Raw genomic sequence first — 2,770 nt, 5'->3', positions numbered from 1 at the left:
TCTCTCTCTCTCTCTCTCTCTCTCTCTCTCTCTCTCTCTCTCTCTGTGTGTGTTGGACAGTGAGGAAACAGCAGAGTGCTGTGGGGAGGAAGTTCTGAGTTTTCAGCACGAGTTGCGGCTGAAGCAGCTTCGGTTGTTAATTTTTTAGAGGTTTTTGGTAAAACACAGATGGTGCATTTAAGTTATTTTTGGGAGCTACGGTTAAAGTCTCAAAGTTCTTGACGAGTCTGTTGCAGGTCTGTCGCTGCCTCGCTCCGACAGAGGCGGGGGAAGCCCCCCTCCTTCTCCTTCTCTCTCTCTCTCTCCGCCTCCGTGCGTCTTCTGAACCGAGTCAGGTTTATATGGAACGGGTTTTTGTTTAAAACAGTCCGAATCAAACGTCTACATTACACATCGCTAGAATTTATTGTATGCGGGAATTTAATGCCTTAAAAAAATTACGGACGGACGGACAGAAAAAAAAAGCGGCTTCCAAAGCTGTCGCACCAGTGCTGCAAAGTCTTTTTCTTTTATAACACAGGCAGTTTTTTTCATAGCACGTGCGACATAAATGTCGCACTGTACAGCCCTGGACTTATGTGAATCCAGTGAATTTTCAGGTATTTGTTAGGGACTAAACATAAAATATTTTCTCTGTCCTTACAGGCAGGTGTTCAGCCCGGGTGGTGACGGTGTCTCCTGGTCCGTTAATAAGAGTGGAGGGCCAGCCGGTCTCTATAAGATGTGACGTTGTAGAGTATGGAGGACCCCGTGAGCAGGTAAACATCTACTGTGTGTTTGTGATGCTTTGCTTGTCCAATTTAAAAAAAGAACAAAATCCAAAATGAAACTTATTTGAAGTGTTTTGTGAACGAGCCTTTAGACGCCTTCGTGTGACTTCTGAATTGTCTGTGGTGGCGAGGTGGGTCAAAGCTAACACACCTCTGATGGGTTGATTTATGTGCCGTGGCTCAGTGTGATGAACTGTGGATTAAGCTGCAATGTGATGTAGTGAGATTAAGGCGGCTACAGTGGTAGAAAATATTTGTGATAATTGGATTTTGTCAAAATACCATAAACAAATCTTATCTATGAGTCTCTTGAAGTAATTGTCCGAAACATAATGTTTACGAATGTTTTTGAACAGAAAAGACTTATATTTGGTCTGCTGTCCCTGTGCGCTGCAGAAGCTACTTTCAATAACAGCTGGGAAATCCCAACATCCAAACAAAGTTTGAGGTTTCCTCTTTTAAAGGGCATCCTCATTAGGATACACTAAAAATAGGAATCAGACCATTTTTTCCACTGGCTGAAGTGTCAGGATTATCATGTTTAGTCAAGACATTCACAGGAGTCAGAGTGTCTGCCACTGTTATGTAACAACGTTTCTCTGATTACTGCCTTAAAGATAATGTGAAACACACTGTAAGTATTATGGTTGTTTTTCTTGTGGAAATCTAGATTGCAACTGTTCTGTGTAAACAACATGAAACAGAATTTTATTTGTTCAAATAAGTCTCCCAGCTGTCAGTCTTTGAGTTCTTGAGTCAGTAAGTTGCTATCAGCTATTTGGAGTTAGCTCAGTCTTTTGGCTATCTATCATGGGAACCAGTGGATGAGTTTTATTAAAGCTTTCAGGAAATAACCATTTCATTTACGTCTAAAGCGGAGTAACCTTTAGAGTCAACTGAGTTCAAGATGGCTGCCACATCCAACTAACCCTAGGAATCACAGAATCTGTATAATTCAGTCAATTTTACAGGTATTGAGCTCAAATGTGGTGTGGTAGTTAGTAGCAGAGAGTCGTTCACAGCAGCCACTCCCAAGTGCTGCTCATTGCGCAAGATCTTTGACTAAACCTTTAGTTTAAACAACTGAAATCAATCAACTCTGTTTGTCTGTTAGCAAAATATCTCATGAATGGCTGGATGGATTTTAATGGAACGTTCTGGAAAAATTATTTAAAAAAAACCTGCTATAAATATGCTTGACAAATGTTTTACATAGCACTGGTCTGACAGATTTGCAATCTACGTTTTTTAAGGAACATGCGATAGGTGAAGCCACAGCATGGTTACCTTATCAATGTAATTATTACTCTTATAAATTACAMCATGAATCACAGACACAGACCCCGCATGCGACCAGTGCCCTGCGGGGCATTCTAAAAATTGTGCTCATCGGCAGCGGAGCTACGAGCTAATGTGATGTCCCTCAACATTTAAAAAAGTAACCAGAGTTGTTTGTGAACTCAAAACACCATAAATCCAGACAGAATGAGCTGCTGTTAGTCTACAAGTCATGCTGGACTCTCAGAAACACAGAGCTGATTTACCTGGAGCTCAGCTCACTCATTTCATCTGTATGTGTTTCTCTCTCTCTCTCTGTCTGTCTGTCTGTCTGTCTGTCTGTCTGTCTGTCTGTCTGTCTCTGTCTCTGTCTCTGTCTCTGTCTCTCTCTGTCTCTCTCTGTCTCTCTCTCTCTCTCTCTCTCTCTATCTTTCTCTCTCTCTCTCTCTCTCTCTCTCTCTCTCTCTCTCTGTCTCTCTCTCTCTCTCTCTCTCTCTCTCTCTCTCTCTCTTTCTCTCTCTCTCTCTCTCTCTCTCTCTCTCTCTCTCTCTGTGTCTCTCTCTCTCTCTCTCTCTCTCTCTCTCTCTCTCTCTGTCTCTCTCTCTCTCTCTCTCTCTCTCTCTCTCTCTCTTCTTCTCTCTCTCTCTCTCTCTCTCTCTCTCTCTCTCTCTCTCTCTCTCTCTCTCTCTCTCTCTCTCTCTCTCTCTCTCTGTGTGTCTCTC

The 2,770-nt window shown here is 42.4% G+C and overlaps 1 protein-coding gene across 1 annotated transcript in view; it reads left to right on the top strand.

Annotated features, from left to right (window-relative positions):
- Positions 1-2,770, top strand: part of LOC106535529 (prostaglandin F2 receptor negative regulator) — a gene marked incomplete at its 3' end in the record, with an annotated part of 34,419 nt that overhangs the window by 8,093 nt on the left and 23,556 nt on the right. The window contains 1 exon segment of the mRNA XM_014032558.1: positions 646-758. Coding sequence (XP_013888012.1) covers positions 646-758 — 113 coding nt within the window.

Source organism: Austrofundulus limnaeus, unplaced genomic scaffold (assembly GCF_001266775.1).
Source record: "Austrofundulus limnaeus strain Quisiro unplaced genomic scaffold, Austrofundulus_limnaeus-1.0 Scaffold1480, whole genome shotgun sequence".
Taxonomy (NCBI): Eukaryota; Metazoa; Chordata; class Actinopteri; order Cyprinodontiformes; family Rivulidae; genus Austrofundulus; species Austrofundulus limnaeus.
This window is presented reverse-complemented; position numbering and strand designations above follow the sequence as displayed.